We start from the raw sequence: 26,350 nt of genomic DNA on the forward strand, positions 1-26,350 counted from the left end.
GGTAAAGCACATCCAAATTTACACGATGGTAAGCCTGGCTGGAGTCTCGCCGTCAGACACTATGGCACCATCGAAGCAGACAGGAATCCTTGGCTGAGTCGGCGGTACTCGGGCAGGTTAAAGTCTGTGGGACTGCCAACATCTAAATCGGGTTGGCTGACCGCCAAGCCGGCAGACTGAGTTTCCTTTGAAAAAGTGGTTGCGGGTCAGTTACCACCAACTTCTAAATCAGACCCTTAATGCCTTGCACAGCAGGGTTTGGGCACTTGAAGAGGGTGGGCCCAGGTCCAATTTAGAATATGATAAAAAAAACTCTGAAATTCACTTGAAAATACACAACGGTTAAAATGATGTTCTAGTCCAGTGTTGAAAGTAATAGAAAAGAAAAGCAAGATCCAAACACACATGTTACTTACCTGTGATGTCTTTTATGCATTTACATGCTTGAATCACGCTCTGCTGCCAGGCTGGGTCTGATTTAAGTATGTGAGTATGAGAAAACATCAATGCTGGAGAAATAGTTTGCTTTTCTACTGTGAATTCCTATTTAAGGGAAGGCACAATCCTAGAAGTGCTTTTAGTTGGTGCCTCTTCTTAGGCACGTCATATGCCCTTGTGTAGCAGACTTCAGTCTCATCTATTTATGAGTTTTATAATGTGCGCAGCTACCCAAAGGGTTTACCGGCACTGATGGGCACAAGGTAGGATGTGCAGATCAGTAGCTTAGAGAGAGAAGTTGATTTTAGAAGAGATAATTAGAAGGGCCAGGTATTTAGGCCTTTGGGGAAAGGCATGAGGGGCTTGCAGTTCCATAGAGTTTCTGGTAAAGTATTCCAGTGTTTGGGGCCAAGTAGGAGAAAGAATGTCCTCTCATGTGCGCAAGGCAAAATCTCTGTGCCGCAAACACAGACTGATTGGAAGATCTTAGCGATCAAGTGGTCAGGAAAGGACTCACCAGCTTCTGAACGTAGTGTGGTCCAACTCCCTGTTAGGCCTTAAGCATGCAGCAGAGAGCCTTAAAATTAATCCGTTTAGAGATCCTGCGCTAGTGTAATTCCTGCAGCAGGTGAGAGACTGAGGCTGATTTAGGTAGGTGAAAGAGCATCCTGGCAGCAGCATTCTGGACTAGCTGAAGGCAGTGACTAGTTGACTTGTCAGCACTCATATAAAGCACATTTGCGTATTCCGGACTATATATAATTAGCACTTGGATAACGGGTCTCTGATCTGAAAGTGGGATTAGCCAGATTATAATTTTCAGCCATTTGAGAATGGCAAAACAGCTAGCCATTACTTTAGTCACCTGTGGTTTTAGGGTCAAATTATCATCAATAAGGACCCACAAATTGTTCACCTCTGTGGCCAGAGTAGGCAAAAGCCCTAAGGAAGCCACCCAATGCCTGGAGCCCCAGAGAGCAGCATTCTTACCCACAACCTCTGTCTTATCCCCATTGAGCCTAAGGGTTTTTTTGTTCAACCAGCCTCAGATTTACCTCAAGCCCAGGTTCAAAATCGAAGGATCTTGGTTCTAAGCCAAGAACAGTGGGAAAATATTCTGCGTGTTATCGGCCTATGAAAAAATGGTGAGCCAGTAACTCTATGAGGTCTGCTAAAGGATGAACATAGATTATGAATAGTAGAGGGCTCTGTACTGAGGCCTTGAGGAACACCTGAAGGCAAGGCCTGAAGCTTGGATTTCACCTTGGATGAAAAACCGGGAACAAATGATCTATTAGAAAAGAAACAAGCCATCTTAAAGCTGAACCTCTGAGGCCAAGAGTTTCCAGTCTGTCCACCAGGACAGAGTGGATTACCGTGTCAAAAGCCACACTCAAGTCTAACAAAATGAGTACAGCTATACCACCATCATCTAGATGTTGTCTTAGATGTTCAGTGACACCCAGCAGAGCCAACTACCATACTGTGTCCCGCCCTAAAACCAGAATGAGACGGGTGGAGAAGGTTATGGGCTTCAATAAAGGTGGTAAGGTGGACATGGACATTTTTCGCAAATACTTTGGAGAAAACAGGTAGCAGAGAAATTCGAGGAATCTAAATTGGGTTATTTCAGCAGAGAAGCACCAATCTGTGTTTCCATCTCGAAGGTGTAAGGCCAATCTGCTAAGGGGAGTTAAGGAGGTCCAGCAATAAAGTATTACACTTCGTATACAGAAGTCTGAGCTTTCTGGGAGGTAGAGGATCCAATGGGGAGCCAGATTTAATAGATTGTAACACAGTTAAGAAAGAGGCGAGATCCAGAGAAGGTCACTTGCTTAGTGAGGCATCATGTCTTATCTGAGATAACAGATAGTTGTTCACCTCTTCAGGTGGGTTACCCACCTTCAGAGCTAAATCAGCCTCTGCTGACAAAAAGTCTCTGGCTGGTTGTAAGTAGATCTTTTCCACTTTTTGAACGAAGAAACCAGCTAGCTCATCACACTGGCTCTGCGAAAGGAAAGAGACGGGGCAACAGTACTAACTTCCGCTAAGTCTTAAAAAGAATCTGCGGATGATTCTGAGTGTTGGTGATTTTTGCTGTATAAAATGTAGCCCAAGTCCTTTTGCATACGGTGTGGTAGACTTTCAAAGCCTCCCTGTATTTAGCCTTGTCCGAGTATGACTCCCCCACAGGCTTTATAATGCTTTGCAGTGTTTCTTTTCCACTTTGAGGGCATCTGTGAACCAGGGAGCAGGAGAGTGGATGCTGCCACAAGAATTGGTAGTAATCGGCAAGGTGGCATCAGTAGCCTCAGAAAGCCAGAGATGGATCCTATCCCGGTCCAAGCCAACTGGTGAAGGAAAGTAGGTCTAGTACTAAGCAGCTGCTCATTAAGAGCTGGGATGTTCAGTTTGCACCAATTCCTAAATTTTAAGTTAGGGTTGGACCATGTTATATGAGGATGAGAGTAAACATTAAACCTAAAAAAGTACTGCGTGAAGGTCAGACTAACAAAGTGGGTAAGGGGGGGGGGTCTATCAGCAAAACCTTGACATTGGAAAAGATGGGGTCCAAAAGATGCCTGCCAAGTGAGTAGGTATAGAATTAAGAAGTGCCAGATTGAGTACGCATAGGTCATCAATGAAGGAGGCATTCATCTTGTTTTGTACATCTTCAAGATGAAGATTAATATCTCCAATTAGAATAAAATTTACTTATCTTAAAATGTAAGGAGCCAGTAAATCAGGTAAACTGGTACACCATTTTCTGGTGTATCCTGGGGAACGGTAGATCAAGGCACCGGACAATGTAAAATTGTAGGTGAGGGAAAGAGTAAATATCAATGCTTCACAGTCCGGAGCAGGCAAATCTTTGATTTTACATATAAGTTCCTTTTTAAATAAAATTGCAATGCCTCCTTCCATTCTGTCCTGTCTATCTATCTATACTCACTAAGCAAAAGTTAGCAGGGAGTGTGGCAATAATATCCAGAGAGAAGCCTGCATGTAACCATGTTTACGCAAGGAATACAGCAGCTGGGTAAAACTCACATAGGAAGTTGAACAAATGTAGCTGGTGTCTAGGGAGGGAGCGATAAATGAGACTAAAAAACATTGAATGTTTTAAAAGGTGTTTTGGATTGAAGGCATCCATCTGGGGACAAGGCACTGTGTGTGCCGCTATTTCCTTCCAGTAGACCAGGATTAGGCAACAAATGTAATGGGGGTGGGATCGGCAGCAGAGTGACTAAGGCCAGCGCAAGCAAAGTTGCAGCCCCTGCAGGTCAGAGAGGTCGCTGCGGGATAAGAGACCGGGGCAGCTTGTGGTAAAGGCCAAAGTGCACAGAGAGAAAGAACCCATGGACGCCAGTGCCATACTTTCCAGATGCTCTGTCACAAGGAAGTGAAGGTTAGTTCATGGCATGCTGATCTTGCTCTCTGCTTAGACTGTCTTTCTCTCACAGATCAGGTTTTTCACTGCACTTGGACTTCTGTTGCTAAACACAGAACATCTACCTCTGCTATGCATCAGGGCTGATCATGGATTAAGCTCACAGATAAAAGGGTCAGCTTGTTAGTGGATCTTAGACTTTGTTTTTACTACATTTAATGGAACATGTGGGCAAAGTTGAACAGGAAGGGATCTTCTTTTCCCCAACATGCTTAGAAGTAGAGAGTGACTGGGAGGGTTAAACCCATTGTCAAACAAGACCCTGTGCCACTGACGCGATTGATTAAAGACCCTCGGAAGGGCTGCAAAACTGGTTTACAGTACACTAGTGAAACAGCAAACAAAAAATTGCGTTTGGTAAAACTGAGGACCAACTTAGCTAAGGAGCAGCTGTTGCAGCTCCCAAAGGTGGTGTAAGATTGCTGATGAAGCACTGCACTCCTGTTCTATGTCATACATTTTTCACACGTGCAACACCCTGGAATACAAACTGGTTGCACATTCACTTCATCTGAAGTATTTTTTCTACATTGTTGCTACTATTTTTTGTTAACAACTTTGTTATGTTTTATTTTGACCTTGTACATACAAACTGTTTTCATAACAAAACCATCTGCATCTCTGGTATTAAGAGTGATGACTCAGACACGACCAATACACCTGAATTATCCTGAGCTGAAGAATGGAGTGTGTATTATATTGGAAAAATCGATTAATTTGCAATCCTGTTCCAACCAGGATTACAGAAAGGACAGACTAGGATTATGATGCAAGAGGTAAACAAGACTGTCAATATACCTCAGTCATGTGGTTCATGCTTCCCTATGTCTCCCTTACCTCAGTCGGTGAGTTTAATGTATTCTTGGCAGCTTCCAGTACATCTGGGATTTTGAGCTGCAGTTCGGCTCCATTTTGTAGAAGTTGAACCAGAAGAAGGCCTGCAGCACTCTAAGGGAATGAGAGAGAACAAAAGACTTTAATGTCACGACCTAGAAGGTAAGAACTGCTGGAGTCCTATAACCTCAGAACCATGGCAGACAGTGATCGGCTCAGTAAAGCGCTTTCCAACTACAGTAGCCATGGTATGTAATTTCTGACATCATAAAAATCCAAGAGATGGTGAGGGGATGAGGAGACAGAGTACTATGCGAGTTCACACATCTTGAAGGCCTATATACAGAGAAGGATCAAGGAAGAGAAGCTTGGACACCAACGAAGAGTTGAGACAAGGCAATAGTCCAAGGAAAGATTAAATAATTTCAACATCCAAGAGCAGGGATTTGAGAAGGTGCCCAAAGGGAGATCAAACATCTGACAGTATAGAGGGCTCAAAGGAAAGAATAGTTGCTGCAAAAGTGGTAATATCACTGAGGACCTACAGACAAAGCACATGGTTCTCAGATGTTACGAGCAGCTGAAGATTTAAAGGATAGCTTGGGGGTGGGCAGATCCAACTCACCACAAGAGAGACAGTAGAGGTCTCGATGAATAGACATGTCACCACCGGTGTCACTTGTTCCACCCTAAAGGAAATACCAGATCTAGTGAGGTTAGTAGGATTACAAGACTTTCAGTGACACAGGCCTTGGCATTTTCATCTGGTGCATGGGCCTTTATTCTAAAATGTTACACATACATTTAGACCAGCCAGACATTCACACATGGAATCAAAAGTGGCCATAAAAAGATAACAAAAGGATCCAGCAACTCTCCACATGACCTCCCCCCCTACCCGCAAGAGGCACTGATGTTATGCTCACAGGGCCGTGGATATGATGACTAGGGCACCCTAAAGATCATGCACAGAGGGCCCTCAGTTCCCCCCACATTCAAGGAACCACAGCCAGAACTACACAAGGCATTTTAACCTCACTCAGGTGGGCCAATTATCAACCACATACAGTTCTGCACCCACACAGGCTCTGCCACACATGGGGTCCTGCAGTCAAAACAGGCAAAAACACAGAGAGACATGCCTCGCAAACTGACACACAAGTTCCCACAATCCCTCACAAACGGTCCTGCAATTTCCCAACACACTACTTGGAAAACACAAACAGACACTCACACACAAAAACCCCAACCACCATACACTTCATTGGGCCATAGAGGACTACAAATGATCTACATAATTTTAGAGAGGATTGTGATGAAATTGTATTTTAACAAATGGGTTTCTGGAAAATAAAATATATTTATTCATTTTATTTATTCATATGAATTTCAAAAGCGTGACTATCACCAGCAGGTATCTTGGCATTGCACATTTAGATCATGAGTAGCTAAGGATGAGAAATGCAAACCAGAAGTGCAGGAGCAGTCTTCAAATTTATCTAGGCAAAAGAATTTCAGTAGTACTTCTTATCTTTGCTGGCAACACATTCCAGCAGCCAAAGGAAAAGCTCTTCAACTAATAGACATACATTTAAAATTAAGAACCACAAGAAGGTAAATATCCATAGACCTCAATACCTGTCTAGGCTGAAATTTCTGAGTCTAAATAGAAGACCGTTTAGTGAACAATGTCTTATGGACCAATGAGAGAGATATAAATATTGTTTTTTTTGTATCGCCACTGAATTGTATGCTTGCACCTCAAAGGTAGAACAAGGATTGTTTTATTTTCTATTTTAATAAAATCAGGAATTCAGAACTAAGTCTTCTTTTTCTTGAGGGCAAAAAGAAACATTGCATTGCCAGTGATAAGTGCTGGTAACTGGAAAAACCTTCTCCAAAAGTAGACTGTCGCTTTGAAACTTTGACTGAGCTTCCACAGTGTCATCAGTCCATTTTGGTAACACCCAGTTCAGGTACCTCATCAGGCCCTTTGAGGTCCAGCTGCGAGACGAGACACTTTATTGCCTCTCAGACAGTTGTTTCATCAGACTCATGCTTGAAAAAATAAATATATTATTTATATATATATATATATATATATATATATATATATATATATATATATATATATATATATATGTATACATATAATCAGGGGCTGTCAGTGAGCCCCCTTTATCCATTTGTCACGCAGCAGTGGGTCAGCACACTTCATACATAGGCAGTTATACATAAATACATCCATACAATCATGGGCTTTCAGTGAGCCCTCTTTGTCTGTCTGTTCAACTGTCATTCATGTTTTGATTCCACCCACAACAGCATACAGCATGGGCAGTGTGTCAGCCCACTTCATATATAGACAGTCTTGCACTGTACGTGATGGCATTTGCCTGCTCATACATTCACTGTAGCTTGCAAAGGAGTGCGCTTCAGTGCCAGTGGTGATAAGCCTAGGTGGGTGTGCAATGCCTGTATTTTTTAAAAAAAAATTGTTCGTACATTGCAATTTGCAAAAAAATGAAAAAAGGTCAGGCTTGCCGAGAACAGTCCTACTGGTTTTTTTCCAAAGAGAACTGCGTACCTGTTCTACCAATATATAAAGTACAGTATATACATAATATACATTCCTTCTCTCGTTCTGCTCTCCCTCTTTACAAACTGGTTTGGAATTTGAATGCAGAGCCCAAGAATGAAGAGAGAGGGAGAAATCCTATACCATACTAGGCTGCATGCACAAACAATATTGGCAAATATATGCATCTTTATTAGAAGATGCAATAAGGGAGTAATGTTTGCAAAAAGCATAAGGCATAGCCTACCTTAAGGCCATCCATATGTGTGTAAAAGGCAAGTGTCTCAGAAAGGTCAGCTGACCTAGAGTTGCCTATTTGGTTCTTTATGTACAGTAGAGGAATTCTTCATCTGCTACTAGTGCAAGATATTCTACAACTTTTTCAACGTTGCCCCAGTTCTGTGAAATATAACTTGTTTTGACAGTGGCCGAATTCAGGTGCCGCATTATTGAAGCTGGAGTCCTTGCATGGTTTGGAAAAGCTGTAGTACCTTGTGTTCTGTTCCAGAGTGTAGGCCTGTCTTATGTTAAGATGCTTTCCTTCAGTGGACTTTATTTATTATCTGTCAGTCCACTCAAGGTGCTCCATGACTACCATCCATGATTTTGTTTTGACATCTAACCCTAAAGCCTAGGCTCCACTGGTTTGGGGTTAGGAACCCAAACTCAAAGTGCACCCCCTCTTAATTGTGAGCTTAATTGGATGGTGCCTCAGTGCCAGGAATATCAACACTGAAGACCTCTGGGATGACAATGGTGGAAACCCTGTGATTGTAGTTTATGTGACACAATACTCTTCAGTGATTCAAGCATCCTGTGAGAGCAGAGCAGAGATTCCAGTCACCAACAACTGTAACCATGTTCCTCACCGCGAGCTGTGAGTAAGGACAAAGAAAGTAAGTCTGAGTAACAGATCTACCTTAGAGTTGTGTTACAGTTACAGATTGTGTAAAAGTTAGGGCAGGATTAACTCCAAAACTCATTTCAAGGGTGAGAAATCACACTGTGCCAAGCATCAGGCACTAGATTGCCTATCACGACACAAGATTTTAGTTCTGCCTCGCTTATGCACGCTGGCAGCATCTTGATGTGGTGAACCTTTACTGCTTTAGGCTTAACCACCTTACAACATCAGCAGGCACAGAATCATAACAGTATCATAATCTAGTGGCAGGCAGTGCAGACACCCTAACCACTTGCATACTAACTTATCAAAGAATGACATTTGGAAGAAAACCCAATCCTCTTCTGAAGCACGACTTTGATTGGAAAAAGTCTTGGTAGATGACAAAATCTAAGGTTGAAAATTGTGTGAAACAATTCTGCTCTGGCAGAGTGGGAAAGAAGTGAAATAAATGATATGCTTCTTGCTCTGTCCTTTTTGCCAGAGGTCAAACATTTTATTCTGTTCCGGAGCCTGGCCTTGTGATGGAGAATTATTTTGATCTTAAAAATCTGGGTAAAACCGTTTCTGGGAGAACTAAGCTCTCAGGAGTCCCACATTAACATTAAAGTGTGATAGAAACACTGCAAGCAATCTCCAACTAATAGATAAATATCTAAGAGAGGCGACATCCGATTCAAAAGAAAATAAACAGGGATATCTTTCACAGTAAAGGTAATTGAGTTTAGTCTCTGGGGAACGAATGCACGGATACTTCTAAGATTGCCTTTAAGATTGCCTTTTTAAAAATCATCCTCCAAGCATCAGTCATCTCAAACACCGACTACCAGAGAGTGGATCAACCAAGGGCTATACAGACAGACACAAGAATCCCACAATTCTGTTTACATGCCCTTTATAGTCTTCGGTGCTTAGAGTTTAGTGCAGAGGACCTCTGTCTTGGAAACAAATTTGCCCACCAGCCACCTTCCCACTCTATCCCCATACAAAGACATACATGCACATTGAGTCCCCCACCCAGAAATAAGCCCCCAGTCTTGGAGGCGGACCTACAATACAACATTCTCACTGGGCAAAGTGGTACCTACTGTAGTGGAATGGCTTGCAGCTGAAGAATTATTAGTGAGAGGAGATGAAGTGATAGTTCTGTGGCCTGCACTCCGGAGACATCTGGCACTGGGACCTGCACAAAAACGAAACATCAGCATTCATAATGAGCTGCTGTCAGCCATAAAGACTGTACGGCAATGGTTGCAGTAATAGCTTTCATTGGCACAACGGTCTCACCATCAGTTGTATTTTCTTTTTTTTACTGAAGACAAGGAAACAAACACATAAGGTATAATATGAACAAACTCATACAATCAAATCCAAAACTAAAGAACTACTACAATAATACATTTGGAAGACTTACAATGAAAGTAAATGAAAAGAAAAATGAACAATTCAGTCCTACGGATAGGTCACCGTCTAAGAAACAAAAAGGCAAATACACACAACACAAATTAAAAGACAAGGACAAAAGAGGAGGAGAGGAAGTAAAGTAAGCCAACAGATGTGAGAAACCGCTTACAAACCTAGGTCTACTGCACTATACACGTGCAACAGTAAAAGCAATTGCTCGCATACAAAGGACAAAAAAGGAAACAATGGGCTACAGGTTCACTTCATATCTCTTGACGAAGATGCTGGTAATGTGTGAAATCTGTTATAATTGTTAATCCTAAATTAAACTCAAGTCAATCCCCTCTATCCAGATCAACATTTTAAAATTTAAAACCGTTGGAACAGTCACTGGCCATTAACTGGATATCAAGCATATCCTAACTTGGCTATCTCCTCCGTTAGATATTACTACAATAAATAAGGTTTGACACTGTGAGTGGAGCACTCCGACCAATCCACCTCATTCAAATATATATTAATTACCCACCACTCAAAAAGCTTCTTTTTGGATTCAGTTATTCTTACACTTGTAATACTGAAACAAACACTGACAATACTACATTTATCCAGCTAAAGGAATGGAGCAGGTTGACATGTGGATATCTGCAGCTCTACAGAACATAATGTTGCTCAGAGAAAACACCTGTGACAGCGGAAGCAAATCACTCAACCCTAATCTAGTCCAGGACACAGAAAGGAAACACTCTTTTGATAGGAAAAAGCCATTAAATTATCACCATCCTGATGTGTGCTCTTTGTAAGAAAGTTCTGATAACACAGAAGATTTATGTGCCATAAATGTATCAAGGTTGCACGTGGATTTCATGCTAGAGTCACTGGCGATACCCATTTGGAGACGGTGTGCATGGATGCAGAAGACTGTCTTCTGCAGAAGCATTTTGCCTTTGTTCAATGCATGGCCTGACAAATGACCTGCTTCTGCACTGAGACCAATAACCAGTCCAAACATTTGAGATGGAAGCCTCCCTTTTTTTTTATAGAGCAAGTCTCTCCCTGCTTCAGAGAAACTAACCCTGCCCTGTATTTGTGTGGTTGCTGGTCACCTAGTAACTGGGACCTGTGCTCAGCTGGGGCTGGTTTGAAATGTGCTAAATCGTATTGACCAGTTCAATCCTGTTTGGCCTGTGGTACCTTACTTCAGTGGCCGAGGATAAGTGCATACAAAGGGAAGGTTGATTTCTCCAAGATTTATAAATAATTTGAATTTTGAAAACGACAAATATAACAGGGCTCACACTTATTCCAACTGGGAACCTGGGTACACAGGCGAATGAAAGAACAGTGGCCACCACACACTCGTATGTACAAATGAAGACATCACTGTCCATTATACTCACATTTTTTTGCATAGGCATATACATAAAACATTCATATATGTATATCTACTGCACACCATTTTACTTTATATACACTCAACCGCTATATACAGTCAACCTGAATATAATGATTTGTGTATGACATCAATTTTCCTCTGTGAACCTTTATGTAACAATTTTATAAAGCAATTTTGTTTACAAGTTGAAGAAACTGAAAGAGAAGCTTAATCTTCACAGCAGTTGGTTTACATTAAATATAGGTACGATGTATTCACATGCAACAATGTATGCAGCGCATGAGTACTTGGGAACCAGTATTTGTTAAAATGGGGTCTCTAGCTGGCAGTCGGTTTACACCCTGTCCAAGTAGGGATCCTTACTCTAGTGAGGATAAGGGAGATACCCACTTAGATAACCCCTGCTCACCCCCTTGGTAGCTTAGCACGAGCAGTCAGGCTTATCTCAGAAGCAAAGTGTAAAGCATTTGCACATAGTAATAAGTAAAAACACTATAAAAGGACACCACACCAGTTTTAGAAAAATAGCCAATATTTATCTATATAAAACAAGACCAAAATGATAAAAATCCAACATAAGGTAATAAAAATATGAATTCTGCAAGATTTATTCACAAAATACAGTTCCTTGAAGTCAATAGCTCCACTAGGGCTATCACGGCATCGTGATCAACAAAACCAACAGTTCAGGCCAGGACCTGCGTCGCGGGCCAACTACGGTGTCGGGAAGACCCACAAACAGTACCTTGGATTTGTAGGGTGTCGTGATCCTTGCAGTGAGCTCCAGGGAGCGACATCGCTGAGGTCGTGGTGTCGGTTCCAGAGTCGTCAGGCCCTTGAAGTCACATGCCTTGCGGATGGAACACCAGGCTGATGAAGTCAGGTGTGCCGGCATTGATGGTGTCAGGCCTGCGATGCGAAGCGGGACAATGCGACGTGCGGTGCCCACAGGTCACGGTGCAGGCAGCGGCTCGGAGACGGCATCCAGCGGCATCGGTGAGACCAGGGCTGTGGTGTGAAGTGGGGTGGTGCAACGTGTGGTGTCCACAGGTCATGGTGCAGGCAGCAGCGTCGGCATTGCGGAAGCGCGGTCGTCGGTAGGCCCAAGCCAGCGTTGTGGGACGGAATGGTGCTTCATGAGCCTCATGAGGGGTGTCCACAGGCCAGGGCGCAGGCAGGGATGCCTGGTGACGTCACTGGACTCGAGGGTGCTGGTGTCGGTGGACCGGGGCTGTGGTGCGGGACGGTGCTTCGTGCTCCTCTTGAGTGGTGTCCACAGGCACGGTGCAGGCAGAGGCGTCGTGTCAGCAGGAGCATCGTCGGGGAGGCCCAGGCTGTGGTGTGAGCAGGCAATGCCAGAGTGCGGGGCCCACAGGTCGCAGTGCGAGAGGTGGCACGGTGAAGTTGTCTGATGATGGCGTCAGTGAGACCAGGGTTGTGGTGCGCAGCGGGGCAATGTGACTCCGTGCATCAGCAGGTCACAGTGCAGACCAGTGGCTTCGTTGGCAGCCTTCGCAGTGGTTTTTCCTCTTGTACAGTACAGAACACACAGTTCCCAGTGCTGCAATTTGAGGAAACTGAAGTCTTTGTTGTCCCTCAGACTTCCAACAGGAGCTCTACTCCAAGTCCCAGGAGAACTTTCTCAAGTAGGACACACAGCAAAGTTCACCCTTTGCACTCTTTTAAGGCAGAAGCAGCAACTGCAGGCCAGTCCAGCAAAGCAACACAGCAAAGGGACAGTACTCCTCCTCCAGCTCTTCTCCTTGGCAGAGGTTCCTCTTGATTCCAGAACGATTCTAAAAGTCTGAGGTTTGGGGTCTTCTTCTTATACCCCTTTCTGCCTTTGAAGTTGGCAAACCTCAAAGCAAAGTCTCAAGTGTTTGCAAGATCCTTCCTTGTCCAGGCCAGGCCCCAGACACACACCAGGGAGTCAGAGACTGCACTGTGTGAGGGCAGGCACAGTCCTTTCAGGTGTGAGTGACAACTCCTCCCCTCCCTTCCAGCACAGATAGCTCATCAGGATATGCAGGCTACACCCCAGCCCCCTTTCTGTCACCATCTGGAGAAGCGGTGTGAATAGCACAACTGTCAAACCGAGCCAGACGGGGAATCCACAAACAGGAAGAGTCACACAGTGGATTAAGCAAGAAAATGCCTTCTTTCTAAAAATATCATTTTCAAACTAACAATCTAAAAACCAACTTCACTAAAATGTGTATTTTTAAATTGTGAGTTCAGTGACCCTAAACTCCAGATTTCTATCTGCTCCCAAACGGAATCTGCGCTTAAAAGTTATTTAAAGGCAGCCCCCATGTTAACCTATGTGAGAGATAGGGATTGCAAAAGTGAAAAACAAATTTGGTAGTATTTCACTGTTAGGACATGTTAAACACACCAGTACATGTCCTACCGTAAACATACACTGCGCCCTGCTCATGGGGTTACCTAGGGCCTACCTTAGAGGTGCCTTGCATGTATAAAAAGGGAAGGTTTAGACCTGGCAAGTGGGTACACTTGCCAAGTCGAACTGGCAGTTTAAAACTGCACACACAAACACTGCAGTGGCAGATCTGAGCCATGGTTACAGGGTTACTAATGTGGGTGGCACAACCAGTGCTGCAGGCCCACAAGTAGCATTTGATTTACAGGCCCTGGGCACCTCTAGTGCACTTTACTAGGGACTTACCAGTAAATCAAATATGCCAATCATGGATAAACCAATCAACAGTACAATTTCTATAGGGAGCACTTGCACTTTAGCACTGATTAGCAGTGGTGAAGTGCGCAGAGACAATAAACCAGCAAAAACGGACCTGAAAAAATAGGAAGAAGCAGGCAAAAAGTTGGGGGATAACCATGCAAAAAGGGCCATATCCAACAAAACCCCCTCCCAGCCTAAAGCCAGGGTAGGCCAATCAATACCTTGCTGGACTTTTCTGCTCAGGGTGATAGAACCTAGACAGTGGCCCACTACTGCAGGAGCTCTTGCCAGTTCTATGCCTTTCTGAACCCAGGTTGATCCCTCGGTCAACACTCTCAGGACCCACTGAACTAACCTTGGGGGAACTCTTCTCATCTGAGGACTCCATTGGTGCAGCACCTACACTTACCTTGCTCACAGATGCATCCCAGTAGGCAGACAGTACCACCAGGGCCAACAGTGTGATGTGGCCCATTCCACCCCTGGGGTCTGACTTCAGTTCCCCTCCCAGGGAAAACTCTGACCACAAGGATAACAATCAACAGAGGCCACTGACAGCTGTCAGTGTCAAGAGTCAGGCCCCAGGCCATCCTAGGGTCTCTATCCTCTGTGGTTTTAAAAAGTGGGGGGCAGTAACCCCAGGTGACTTGCACCCTTTTTCCACTTCACTTCCCACCAGTTCAGGAGTGGTGTCCTGAGACTGGTCACTCGCCCTTGGGTCTGAACTGTCAGGCTGAGCAGGGGTTAGGGGTGGGCTATTCCTCCTCCTGTCCCTCCTGCTGGGGTCCTGTACTTTCCGCCTTGGAGGAGTACCCCCAGACAACTGAACTGTGAGGGTGCCTCTAGGAGCCACCCCTCCCAGTCCCCCTGACAACTGGGGGAACTCATTCCCCAGAAGGCAGTCTATGGGTGTCTGGGGACTGACTATGACCTGCCTCTGGGTCACCTCCCCACCCCACTCTAGGAATACCAGGGCCATAGGGCGGAAGAAGTCCTGCCCATGGGCTAGCGTCACCCTACACACCTGACTGGTGTACTGCTCTGGGGAGACCTTCCTTTCTACCATCACAGTGGGGCTAACCCCACTGTCCTTCAGAGCAGTGACTAGGACCCCATTCACTGTCACCTGGTGGAAGTGACGACTCCCATCCTCAGGGATCACCAACTCACCCTCTGAGTCCACCTCCCAACCAAGGGATATCAGGGCATGATCCATGACCTTCCCCTGGCGGCTACCTCCCCCTAGGGCCACATTGGTCACCTCAGTAGAGGGGCCACCAGTGGGGGTTCTCTTAGGACAAACCGAGTCCCCTTGCTTGTGTCCCAACTGGAGACACTCAAAGCACCAGGGTTGAAAATGGGGTGCCTGGGCCACTGCCCACCAGAACCGCCCTCCTTCCTGTCAGAAGGAACATGGGACCCTTTTTCTCCCCGTCATCCTGGGACCTGTCTGTGTCTCCCTTGACCTCCCCCTGCTTCTTCTTTTGGGGACCCTGCCCACCTTTGGCTGGGTCTCCCACATACACCTTCTTGTGGACCCTGGTACTCACCCAGGGGTCCGTCTCCATAGCAAGCTTTCTGGGGTCAGTAACCTAACTATCAGTCAAGTGCTGGTGCAGCTCTGCAAAACACAGGCTAGATAAGTGCTCCCACGCAATTAAGTTGTACAGCCCCTGAAAATCTGTCACATTACTGTCCTTTACCCAACCATCTAGTGCTCTGCAAAACGAATGTACACATTCCAATTAGGTCTGGGACTCAGTTTTCTTACTCTGCCTCAACTGATCCCGGTACTTGTCAGGATTGAGACCATACCTAGTGAGAAGGGCCTCCTTCATGTCAGCATAGGTGAGGTGGTACTCCGTGCCAAAAGCTAGCAAGGTGTCCCTCCCCTCTTTTGTGAAATGGTTCCATAAACCAGCTCCCCAATTCTTTTCAGGGATCCTCATGCATATGGATAGATGCCTCATATCCCGGAAACCACCCCTGTATGTCGTCTCCCTTCTTGTACTCCCTCCCTACGTTCTTAGGAACGTGCACAATTCTGTCTGACTGCACTGAGGAATTGCTGCCATCATCCTGGCTGGACCTGCTCTTCACATCCAGCTCCTTTATTTTGAGCTCATGGTCCAAAAGCATTTTCTTTTCTTCCATGGCTCGCTGCTGCTTCTGAGCCTCCATTTTTAATCTCTCCAATTCTTTACTGACGCCTCCTGGCTTCTCTCCTGTCCTCCAGCTCCTCTGGAGTAAGGCTTTTGATCCACCACTGCTGCTTGATTCAGAGGGTACTTCCCTACCTAGCAGCTCTTGCACCCTATGCAAATCTTCTCCTGGATTTGGGTCCACAGACTCCCCCATTGGATCCCTGGACTTCCCACTGGCAGTTCTGGCTGCTACCCAGGCCCTCTGTGTCTTTTGTAACTCCTCCTTTTTGGTGAGGCCTCTGACCTGGACTTTGAGGTTTTTACAAACTGCCTTTAGTACCATCACTGTATAGGTTTCCAACCTATCCTCCTCAAAAAACAAATCCTGGGATGCAACTGACGATGCTCCTGACTGAGACATGATGTCCTTGGAGTTCACTTGAACTCAAGATCAAAAATAGGTCAAAGAGGAAAATCAAAAACAAAAATTTGTATGCGGTACGTAGTGGTCCGCGATATGGCGGTAGTGTACACTGTAGGCCAAGTGAAAATGCAAGTCCTATCCTCACCGCTGACAACCAATCTTAGAAATGGGGTCTCTAGTTGGCAGTCGGTTTGCAACCTGTCCAAGTAGGAACCCTCACTCTAGTCAGGATAAGGGGGATACCTGCTCAGATAACCCTTGCTCACCCCCTTGGTATCCTGGCATGAGCAGTCAGGCTTATCTCAGAAGCAATGTGTAAAGCATTTGCACATAGCACACAGTAATAAATGAAAACACTACACCAGTTTTAGAAAAAATAGCCAATATTATTTATCTATATAAAACAAGATCAAAACGATAAAAATCCAACAGAGTAATAAAAATAAGAATTCTGCAAGATTTACTCAAGAATACAGTTCCTTGAAGTCAATAGCTCCACCTGGGGCTAGCACGGCGTAGTGAACAACAAAACCAACAGTTCAGGCCGGCCGCTGCGTTGCAGCCCAGCTAAGGTGTCGGAAAGACCCGCAAACAGTACCTAGGATTTGTTGGGCGTTGAGATCCTTGCGTTGCTGTCTGGCGAGCGGCCATCAGTGTTGTTCCAGAGTTGGTGCAGGAGTCGTCGGGCCCTTGAATTCACACGCCTTGCGGATCGAACTCCGGGTTGATGAAGTCAGGTGTTCCGGCATTGATGGCGTTGGGGCTGCAGTGTGAAGTGGGACGATGCGACCTGTGGTGCCCACAGGTCACGGTGCAGGCAGCGGCGTCATCCTTGCAGAAGCACTGTTGTCGGTAGGCCCAAGCCAGTGGTGCGGGACGGGACGGTGCTTTGTGACCCTCACGAGCGGTGTCCATAGGCCACGGTGCAGGCAGGGATGCCTGGGGACGACACTGGAGTCGATGGTGCTGGTGTTGGTGGACTGAGGCTGCGGTGCAGGAGGGGACGGTGCTTCGTGCTCCTTACAAGCGGTGTCCACAGGCCACAGTGCAGGCAGAGGCGCCAGTGTCAGCAGGAGCGGGATCGGCGGGAAGGCCCAGGCTGTGGTGTGAGCAGGTGATGCCGGAGTGCGAGGCCCACAGGTAGTGGTGCGAGCAGCGGCTCGGTGAGGTTGTCTGATGAAGGCGTCAGTGAGACCCAGATAACGGTGCGAAGTGGGGCAATGCAACTCCGTGTGGCGTCGGCAGGTCACGGTGCAGGCCAGTGGCTTCATTGGCGGCAGTGCAGTGGTTTTTCTTCTTGTACAGCACAGAACACACAGTTCCCAGTGCTGCAATTTGAGGAAACTGAAGTATTTGGTGTCCCTGAGACTTCCAACAGGAGGCAAGCTCTACTCCAAGCCCTTGGAGAACTTTCTCAAGCAGCACACACGGCAAAGTTCACCCTTTGCAATCTTAAGGCAGAAGCAGCAACTGCAGGCCAGTCCAGCAAAGCAACACAGCAAAGGGACAGTATTCCTCCTCCAGCTCTTCTCCTTGGCAGAGGTTCCTCTTGATTCCAGAACGATTCTAATAGTCTGAGGTTTTGGGTCTTCTTCTCATACTCCTTTCTGCCTTTGAAGTTGGCAAACTTCAAAGCAAAGTCTCAAGTGTTTGCAAGATCCCTCCTTGTCCAGGCCAGGCCCCAGACACACACCAGGGAGTCGGAGACTGCATTGTGTGAGGGCAGGCACAGTCCTTTCAGGTGTGAGTGACAACTCCTCCCTTCCAGCACAAATGGCTCATCAGGATATGCAGGCTACACCCCAGCCCCCTTTGTGTCACTGTCTAGAGGAGAGGTGTGAACAGCCCAACTGTCAAACTGACCCAGACAGGGAATCCACAAACAGGCAGAGTCACAGAATGGATTAAGCAAGAAAATGCCAACTTTCTAAAAGTGGCATTTTCAAACTAACAATCTAAAAGCCAACTTCACTAAAAGATGTATTATTAAATTGTGAGTTCAGAGACTCTAAACTCCTAAATTCTATCTGCACCCAAAGGGAATCTGCACTGTAAAGCTATTTAAAGGCAGCCCCATGTTAACCTATGTGAGAGATAGGAATTGCAACAGTGAAAACCACATTTGGCAGTATTTCAATGTTAGGACATGTAAAACAAACAAGTACATGTCCTACCTTAAACATAAACTGCACCCTGACCATGGGGCTACCTAGGGCCTACCTTAGGGGTGCCTTACATGTATAAAAAGGGAAGGTTTATGCCTGGCAAGTGGGTACACTTGCCAAGTCGAACTGGCAGTTTAAAACTGCACACACAGACACTACAGTGGCAGTTCTGAGCCATGGTTAAAGGGCTACTAATGTGAATGGCACAACCAGTGCTGCAGGCCCACTAGTAGCATTTGATTTACAGGCCCTGGGCACCTCTCGTGCACTTTACTAGGGACTTACCCATAAAATCAAATATGCCAATCATAGATAAACCAATCAACAGTACTATTTCTATAGGAAGCACTTGCACTTTAGCACTGATTAGTAGTGTAATGTGCGCAGAGACAATAAATCAGCAAAAACAGACCTGAAAAATAGGAGGAAGCAGGCAAAAAGGTGAGGGATAACCCTGCAAAAAGGGGCATTTTCAACACTATTCTTTTGTTTGAACTTAGAAACTGGAAGCCCTCTGGTTGGATCTGGCATATCTGCCATGGCTAACAACAATGTGTCCCCTTATTATCTTGAGTGTGTACAGAGTTTGAACATCCACAGGACTTTGTAAACTGATGCAGAGCAAACGTGCTACACTGAGAGCAACCTCTATTGGTCTGATGTTCTCCTTTGACGGTAGCCACAAATCTGAATTCCTACTAAAAGCTTGGCTGCTTTGACCTGTGGAGAGAAAGAGGGATAACCAACTGAGAAGAGGAACTGAACTGCATCTGTCAGGAGAAAACTCACCCTAATCCTATGAATATCTGCACAAGGCCCAACTGACTTGATAAACTGCACGGAGGATGCAACAAACCTGATATCACTCATGAGCTACAAGGTCCCTACAGCCCCACTGGCAAGCAGAAATGAAGTTCCAACATCATCTATGGTAGAAGCTGCTTCATGACCTGTTGTACTGTTGGTAAACTGCATTCCTCAACAGTGCTGGCTGGCAAAGGTAAGCAGAGAGGACCAAATGCCACCCCTGCAAATGTCTGCCACCAGGCTGCCCCTGGCAAGAGCATTAGAAGCGGTCATACACTTGTGGAGCATCCACAAATACCAGTTGAACAATCGTTCTTGGTTAAGGGATAATGGATACTTAAGGGACAAAACTCCTTGCGTCCAGTCTATGTAACCTATTCTCTTCCTTAGTAGGAAAGGAGAAGGCAAGGAGGATGAAAAGTTGACAGACTGGGCCATGTGGTAAGCTGTCACAACTTTAGGCAAAAAAGCCTGGCAGGTGTGAAAGCCCCTGGGTAGAAAGGAGGGACGGCTGAAGATATCACCACCAGGAAGTCTGTCTTCAGACTAAGCAAATTAACCTAGCAACTGTGAATTGGTTTAAATAGCAAGGCCATGAGTGTAGGAGGAAAACTGTTGAAACCCTTTCAGGAATTGCACCACTAATGGTGACCTGAATAGAGGGCACAGATCAGGAAAGCATGTGTAGGAGTACAACAGCTAAATGACCTTTCACAGTGGTGGCTGCCAACCATTAATGGGCAACAGAAATTGGGTTTATTCTTTTGGTTAACAATAAGTAAACCTAGAGTAGAGGCATGCACTCTCCAAATATATAGCACACTCATTGGCAGCTAGGATGCTATCTGCTACCTCCAGGGGCATGCAAAAGGCTTCTAGTTGGCAATGCACACTTTCCAATTGTGGAGATTAAGCATAGAATACCTGACAATCCCGCTGTGAAAATAGACCTATTCTATGTGGGAGAGGAAGAGGGCTTGAATGATGTGTTTTAACAGATCAGCCTATCAGTTCCTCCATGGCAATGTGGGAAATTAGGGCAACATGTGCTTGGTCTCACACCCTCTGCAGGATTTTCACTAGCAGAGGGACCACAGGGACAACGCTGAGCATCTCTGCAACAAGTTAAGCTTAAAGCGTCACCTGAAGGAACTATTGAGAAGAAAGTGCTGAGCACAGAACAAGCTGCACCGAGAGATCTGCAGACGGGCACCCCATTATGGGGAAGCTCACATATATCACATGACATCTCGGTCCCATTTGTGGTCTTCCAATGGAAGGCGACCCAGAACCATTGCACTCTCATTCATGGTGCCCACTAAATGGGTCAGAAATGGGAAAATGTCCTTCAGAGGGTCAACTGCTACTGGGTCTAAAAACACCCTGCCTTTCTGTTGAGATAGTGGATGGTGGTTGTGTTGCCTGAAAGGATCAGGACGACATTCCCAGAAACTGATGGAAGAAATCCTTCAAGGCAAAGAGAATTATTCACAACCATGACAAATGTATGTACCAGCATTACCTGAATATGGGCAAAATGCATAGCACTGTCACCTCTCTCAGATAAGTGTCCCAGCCTAATAACAAGGCATCCATAACTATGGTGGCTTGGGATGGAGGATGGCAGAAGGAGCAATCCACAATGAGGTTTGAGTCACCTCTCTACCTACGGAGGTTGGGAAGGATGGATCCGAAGATATTCACTTGAACCACAAGACTCTACTGCTGGAGCAACTTTCATCTCAGGCACCTCTGTCGAGCCCTCATAAGCCATCTGGCATGTTTTACCAACAGGCTGTAGGAAGTGATCAAACCCAAACAGGTAGAGAGACTTGCAGAACAGGTATCAGAACTGGATCCAGCTACAGCTGAACCATAACAATGGTGACTAGAGTGGCATGAAAAACATCTAGAGTATTTGGATAGCTATTTTTGTGGAAAGTGTTTTCTCAATCCATCCCATTAATGCCTGGTTGGTCCAGATTGGTGAATGATGGTTATTTATGCAGTGTGTAATGTACAGGAAAAAGTATCCATTGGAACACTAACTAGCACTTCTACCATCAAATGAGAATATTTAAGTCATGCATTTCATCTTTCAGTAACTTCCAATGCCATACATTTAGCCCTATTCACCACCTTGTCAATGGCATATAATGCTACATAATTCTTAAATAGTAGATGTTTTGGGAAGGCCACTGGCCGCAGTGGAGCCAGGGCATCCAGCCATCTTGACTGGATCAACATTTGCATTTATGGGTAATGTAATGGGTCCTGTGTTCAACAGCTACATGGTCTTCATGACACACTTTCATTAATCACTGTTTTGTAGATATTCAATCTCAAAAGGATAAGGGAGCTGTTCTAACTAGTTACTGAACTGTATTTTAGTTTTGAAGCATGGAACTGTTCTAGACTCAGCTGCAACCCTCCCCCATCCCTGGTAAGAGTATTTAGTGCTATTATAAAAAATATTAAGGGCATGTTATGTGGCATTATGGGCCTTTCGGATGAAGAGATTTTAAGTTGTATTGGCTTCAGCCATGGTCGATGCCCACAGTAAGAAAAAAAGAACACTTTGGAGCCAAATAGTTACAAAGGTTCATATAATTTTCAGACACAACCATCAGACAGCAGAATAAAGCAATCTAGAGACGATCACGCTACTAAACAAGGTGATAGACAAAGGAAAAGAAAAAAGAAAGCGAATGAGAGGGAGTGAGCTAGTATGTCAGACAAACTGCACTCCAACCTACCTTCCCCCTCTCCCCACAAGGACAGGGCCTTGAATGTGACAAAAGTAAATGCCACTCTGCACCACCACACAAAATACCAGACACAGCTCATTAAATACCTGGCACAATCACTCCACTGTCGTTTAATAACTTAACAAAAAACACCCTGTCACACAATCTAACCGTATTAAGCTTAAACATCATAAACTGCAATTGCATAATCCAGTCATCTCTTACTGCTGCCAAAAAATCAACCAGACCACAAAATTCACAAAACCCAACACATATTTGAGACAATGCTTAACATTTTAAGGCCATACAACGGAAATGACAAAGGCAACCATGAAAACACTAAGCAACATGATATAATTTGGTTATATCAGAAGAGCCACTGCTGTGCCCGAGAGTGCATGTATTGTTTTATGGAACACAGTGCTTTTTAGAACTCAAAACTGTGTCTATGCTGAGCGCAAGCTGAAAAGTATGACCTAACAAATATAGTGAAAGGTATGATAAAGCTGCACAGGTCACTAGGCTCAGAAACCCACCTTTCCTTGCAGAAGCAACATGAGCGAGTTGAGGGCATCTGGATGTTGTTCCAAGCTTCTACAGAGATCCAGGTTGACATGACAGCACGAGTATACAATCTGTTAGCAGGTAGAGAAGGTGTGAATGGTAGCCATGGTGCAATATTTGAAGAAAAGTTACTGTCCACCTAACTACAGAGTTATAAAAGAAGAGGGAGAGAAGGAAATAAAAGAGTGAGAGATCAAACTAGAAGGGCTAAGAATGAATAGGAGACCAGGAGGGTGAAAAATTAAAGTGGACTGAAAGGTATAGTGTATTTGCAGCCGAAAAAGCAAAGGGTGAAAGAATAAGGGGGGGGCAGCAAAGAAGGCAGTGAACAAAATGAGTGAAAAGGGAAAGCATGAGGATAGGGCAGAACTATCAAGATTGAATGAGCAAAAGGAGAGAGATCTAGGGGAAAAGGGCAAGGAGGAAGATGAAGCATGGGAGAAAGAGAGAGAGAGCAAGAGAGAGAAAAAGCAAAAGGGTGGGTGGGGGACAGAGACACTTCATAATATTGATGGACCTTGCAGCTGCCTTCAACACAGTTGATCATCCTATCCTCATGCACACTCTGGGGTCTGTAAAGGAATTCATCTGCAATGTTATTCACTGGTTCTCCTTCTACCTTTCCAGCTGACAGCAGTTTGTTCAGGTGGGCACCTCTAGGTCACAAAAGATAACTGTGACCTGTGGAGTCCACCAAGATTCCATGCTGCCTCTGGTCATTTTGACTTTTTCTTGGAGCTGCTCGGTGCTCTACTCATACAACAGAATCAAGATTTACCAATATGGTAATGATACACAACCCTACTTGAAAGCCTCATCTGCTTTAGGCTTTCAACACCTCAAACACTCCATGCACACCATCCAGACCTGCATATCCAGCATCTACCTGAAGCGCAACTCAGCCAAGACAAAGGGCCTTATTAGGATCTTGGTGAATAGAGTACTCGGTCACAAACATAACGGATATTCCATCCGCCATTTTATGATTTCCATAGGATATAAGGGAATCATAATATTCTGTCATGTTTGTGATGGAGTTACCCCGTCCTCTAAAATCATAATCAGGCCCAGAGTTCCTGCCATTTGCCAGGAGCAACAAACACGCTGTAGTACAAACCCGGATCAATGATGTGAACCTTGACATTTTCAAACCCAAACTTTCACTGAAAGTCAAGTCACTTGGAATCACCCTGGACACCATCCTCACTCTCAAGGAACACACTGACAAAAAGAAAGCATAAGGTGGGGTACTAGCCATCTCTTCTAAAGAAAGTAAAACTGTTTCTTCCCATAGGTAACTTCTTAACTGCTGTTCAAGCCCTTGTACTCTAACAACTGGATGGTGGTAGTGCCTTACTCCATGGCTTCCTAGACTTCAAAAAGGCACTACTTAGGGACATCCTACATGCTGAAGCACGTCTCATCTAGGACCTGAAGAAGTAAGATCATATTACCCTAATCCTTATGGAATTTAATTGACTACCCTTGCCAGCCCGCAAGATCTTCAAGTCCAGTTGCATCATTTACAAAGCCATCATGAACATCACCCCCACTAATCTTGCAGACAAGCCCAACATCTCTGATTACATTTGGCACACCTGCAGCCAGAACACCATCACACTGCAGACTAAGAAGAGTGAAAAGGAAAAACAAGGCAGCAGATCTTCTTCAACTATGTACCCATGATCTGAAACAACACCCTCATATCCATCAGCACCACCACAAGTATACTCCACTTTCAGAAACAGTTGTTGAATCACCTCATTAAAAATACTCTATCACAATGCATTACCCATCCACAACCAAGCTTTCTCGGTTATTACTTGTTGACTTTGTGCTTGTCCCTGATCATGTACAGCACTCCTTTGTCTTTTGGATATGTGCACCATAGAAATACCATACACATAAATACTGAGGGAGCAAGAAGACACAGCAAGGGGAACAGAGCAACAAGGGGGAGACCAATAGATGTAAAGGTGGGGTGAAAGTGGGGAGAGATCAAGAAAGTAGACATCAAGAAGGGAGGCATCAAGAGGGGAGAGAGCAAGGATAAAGAAGAGGGGAAGCGAGAGGAAGAGGTGAAAGCTAGGGAGGGACAGCAACTGGACAATAAAAAGGCAATGGGGAACAAAGTGTAAAGGCAAAAGTGGAATTCGGAAGAGTGATAGGACAGAATATAAGGGAAAAACAGAAGGATGGAGCAAGTGGAATACATGGTTAAGGAAGAAGCACAAAGGGGAAGAAAAATTGATACCGAACAAAGGCAGAGCAAGAAGAGGGGGGCACCCAGAGAGTTAATAAGAAGAAAAAGAAGAGAAATAGTAAATGAGGAATTAGCAAAGACTAGGAAAGAGCAAAAAGAAAAAAACATGGAAACTGAATAACTGCAAATAAATAATACAGAGAAAGCACGCAGAAGGGTGAGGGAAAATAAAGAGAAAATAGTACTGACTTACCCTGAGGGTATTCAGAGCAAGTGCTGGCTGCTTAAATCCAGTGAAGAAGTGTTGGGAGGTTCTATTGCTTTCTGCCAAAAGAGCCTCAGCTATGTACTGAGAGACCTGCAACAAAACAAGAAAAACTGAACCATCAAGGAAGGATGACCAAATCGACCCCAGAGACAATTTGGCTCCTGTTGGCTAAGCTGTGAACTCAACAGGAATTTAAGAAGGCATGGTTGGAGTAGTGTATGAGGTGATTAACTCTGCAGCAAAGAGGATTATCATAGCTATCATGGAGTTATCATGGCTGGAACTGTATGTGAGGAGGTACTTTGTGACTGTGTTAGCTTCCATTGGCAGGACTTTCCAAGGTGCATCTAGCTTGCAACAAAATGCTTTCATGGAGAGTCAGGTACTTTTTGTCCCTATTACACCTCATTCCCAGGTAGGTGTCAATACCAAACACTGGCAAGCAGCACTGGCAGCTTCTCAAACAAATGAGAACTTCCTAAACTGTTAGTGGAGCCCTCATTGAGGAAGTGTCGCTCCACAAAGGTGAGTTTGTATATCACCAACCACACCCGGCAAGTTCCTACATGGCTGCCCTAAATATAAATGTAAATGAATGATTCTTTGAAATTTCAGTGATGCGGTTTTGCCGTGGTGTAATGCCTATGAAGTCTGAGGAGCCTGAACTCACCTAATATCCGCAAAGCAGAGGGGAGTGGGCTTTGTCAGTCTCAAAGACGCAGAGGGCTTACATGCGGAATGCAGTCTAGGTGTACAGCTACTCTCTACAGTTGAAATGAGCCCTTAATTTATTCAAACTCCTGTACATGAAGACCAGATGATGTGCCCTAAGGTAGAGCAATTGTAATGGTGACCTCTGAGTGCTAAACCAGGGCAACAGTCGTGCTTTTAAAGCAACTCACAAAGCAGAAAGAATGTTGCTCTCTGGAGGAGGTAATTGGTTAGTGAAGCGCCCCCTAGGGTTGAAGCAAGTTTTTAAATCCCCATGGACAAGCGGCCTTTGCCTTGTGGATTGAACTCTCTTGGGTGGCGGATTCACACAGAGGACACTAGGAGCTGTACCTGGGGGAAGGGAGGAATTACGTTATCTAAAGCTGCCTGCAGGTCCTCATGAGAGAGGGTGAATATATTAACCACTGGAAGAGGCAGGAGGTGCATGGACAAGAGGAAGTTAGGCCATTTACGGGGCCTGATGAATCTGACAGAGTGGATAACAATATAATTATGATCTTACAATCAGAGAGACAGCTAAACAAAGGAGTAAACTGTTGCTTTATTCTTGGCACTGTGAGGGGAACTTGTAACCACAGGCTGAGTTACAG

At 45.0% G+C, this 26,350-nt stretch overlaps 1 protein-coding gene across 3 annotated transcripts in view; it reads right to left on the reverse strand.

Annotated features, from left to right (window-relative positions):
- Positions 1-26,350, reverse strand: part of STK36 (serine/threonine kinase 36) — a 254,800-nt gene that overhangs the window by 39,645 nt on the left and 188,805 nt on the right. For all 3 annotated transcript variants that reach the window (XM_069244414.1, XM_069244415.1, XM_069244417.1), the window contains exons 16-20: positions 25,014-25,118; positions 22,530-22,628; positions 9,294-9,388; positions 5,349-5,412; positions 4,727-4,837 (exon numbers count right to left, since the gene is read on the reverse strand). In XM_069244414.1, coding sequence (XP_069100515.1) covers positions 4,727-4,837; positions 5,349-5,412; positions 9,294-9,388; positions 22,530-22,628; positions 25,014-25,118 — 474 coding nt within the window. The remainder of the gene's footprint in view (positions 1-4,726; positions 4,838-5,348; positions 5,413-9,293; positions 9,389-22,529; positions 22,629-25,013; positions 25,119-26,350) is intronic.

Source organism: Pleurodeles waltl, chromosome 7, assembly GCF_031143425.1.
Source record: "Pleurodeles waltl isolate 20211129_DDA chromosome 7, aPleWal1.hap1.20221129, whole genome shotgun sequence".
Classification (NCBI taxonomy): domain Eukaryota; kingdom Metazoa; phylum Chordata; class Amphibia; order Caudata; family Salamandridae; genus Pleurodeles; species Pleurodeles waltl.